Genomic DNA, 2,013 nt, shown 5'->3' on the forward strand with positions numbered 1-2,013 from the left:
TGAAATTTTTGTCATTTTTGTGTTGTTTTGAAAAATCGTTGGTGTTTGGTTTAATAAATCATCTCTTTGAGTTGCCCTGCTGAGAAGGGAATTCCAGTGCGTTTCATTGAACAGACTCGTCGTGGTTTCTTTAGCCAATTGGGTCTCTCACCCCAGAATCGGAGGCTTAATTTTACCCAGCCTCTTTGGCATTTTGATTGATGTTCCCGTGGCTCCATCCGGCAGGCTATAGCTATAAGGGTAAAGGGAGGCAGTAAAAAAGACAATCGTCTGTAGTTCAGTCCTTCTCACACATGCAGTCAATGCTATTAGATAACGATAAGTCTGGACTAAACTGCGTTTTAGTTGCTGTATGATAACTGGGGTGACGTGGAGGATCCTGTAGGCTCGCAGGAGCGCGCGCGCCTCTCCACACCATGGATCAGGCATTTCTCCACCAGACGCACGCAGACACCATCAGTTTTGGGATCGATCAGATTCTTAACAATGCAGACCAGGGGAGCTGCATGATCTCCAACCCCAGAATGCAAGACCTGGACTACGGTTTGGGCTGCATAGTCAGCACAGCCTATAATACCATGACTGGCAACTACAATGTCAATAACTCGGCTGGATACAATGGAAACTCGTGCAGCGTTGGCTCCCTCAACGGCTCGTACAACATGAACTTGGGCACGAATGTTAATGGGAATTGCCTTAATTCTTCGGGAGTGATCCGGGTTCCAGCGCACCGGCCGCTGAGCAGTGTTCACTCGTCCATTCCCACCAGCGCTGCCACGGTGCCAAGTATGGGAAGCATGGGCACCATTAACAATCTCACGGGATTATCGTTTCCTTGGATGGAGAGTAACAGGAGATATACCAAAGACAGATTTACAGGTAACAGAAATCTCTCTGAACTTTGCAGTGGTATATGCTTTATTTGAATCTGCGTTCTTGTTAGAAATTGCACTGTAAACATGTTTTCATCGTGTTGTGATCTTATCAGCAATTCAGTGATCAAAGCGGTCGAAAAACTTATTGTAAATTGTAACCTTGTCACAACTTTAATTCAACTTACAATTTTTAGGGAGCAATTACACTTTTTAAATTTTTATTAATTTTTAAAATACATGAACTAAAATAATTCACAGGGGCTTCATTGTTAAAGCCACTCCATTAAATATTTTTTTGATTTTGTTTCTGCCAACGTTATAAAAACATCTTAAAATTAAAGTTTCCTTTTTAAGTTGTTTTTATAACGTTGTCAAAAAGAAAATTAAACTGGTCCAGCGAATTAATAACATGAACATTTCTATACACAATAACAATCACTACAAATGTATCGTAGGCCAAAGAAAAGTAGCTTAAAAATTAATATCCATACAAATGTTTTCCTGTCAAAGACAAAGACTTTTTTTCTCACATGAGAACTTCAATGTTGATTTATCACGTCTGTAAATGTTCCACATGCTCATTACTGTTTTAGCATTATTATTTAAAGGAATTACAAACGGTAAAAAGTAAAAATGTGCTGTTGTTACCTTAATGAGCTATTGATTTGACCCTTAAAAATTGACTTCACCGATGTAACCTGATGTAATCAGGTTGATTCAGTCCAAATAAATAATATTTTCGACTCGAATGAAATCACTTAATTTAGATGTTACCATATGAGGCACATTTCTTATAACTGACAAAACATGTTTACAGTGTGTGTGTGTTTAGGCTATTTATTTATTACATTTCACACAGTCGTCGTAATAAGAAAATGCTAAAAAAGTATTTTTTCCTCAATTAGCCTATATATATTCTTGTCTATTTGCTCGCTTGGCTGAACTTATTCGATATATTTCGTGATTGTTGCATGTTTTTTCAAAGTACAAAAGTCATCTTTCATCACTGGAAGTCTCATTTGCTTCTCACTGCTTGGCTCTGTCGTTTTGCTGATTTCTTCCGCTTGCTTTCACTCTGTCTCTCAATCTAGTGGCCCTCTCACCATTCACAGTAACACGCCGTATAGGGCAGCCTTAG

At 38.8% G+C, this 2,013-nt stretch overlaps 1 protein-coding gene across 1 annotated transcript; it reads left to right on the forward strand.

The window, feature by feature from the left end:
* Window positions 1–416: 416 nt before the first annotated feature.
* On the forward strand, window positions 417–2,013 carry LOC107708081 (T-cell leukemia homeobox protein 1-like). The gene is made up of 2 exons (XM_016512230.1): window positions 417–879; window positions 1,967–2,013. Exons 1-2 carry the CDS (start codon window positions 417–419, stop codon window positions 2,011–2,013), a joined length of 510 nt encoding a protein of 169 aa, XP_016367716.1.

This window comes from Sinocyclocheilus rhinocerous, unplaced genomic scaffold, assembly GCF_001515625.1.
Source record: "Sinocyclocheilus rhinocerous isolate Xijiao unplaced genomic scaffold, SAMN03320098_v1.1 scaffold1243, whole genome shotgun sequence".
Taxonomy (NCBI): Eukaryota; Metazoa; Chordata; class Actinopteri; order Cypriniformes; family Cyprinidae; genus Sinocyclocheilus; species Sinocyclocheilus rhinocerous.

Excerpts from the sequence above, each read along its gene's own strand:
- LOC107708081 (XM_016512230.1), top strand. The coding sequence starts at position 417 with ATGGATCAGGCATTTCTCCACCAGACGCACGCAGACACCATCAGTTTT. Across the intron at positions 880-1,966 it reads TACCAAAGACAGATTTACAG|TGGCCCTCTCACCATTCACA; the intron begins GTAACAGAAATC and ends CTCTCAATCTAG.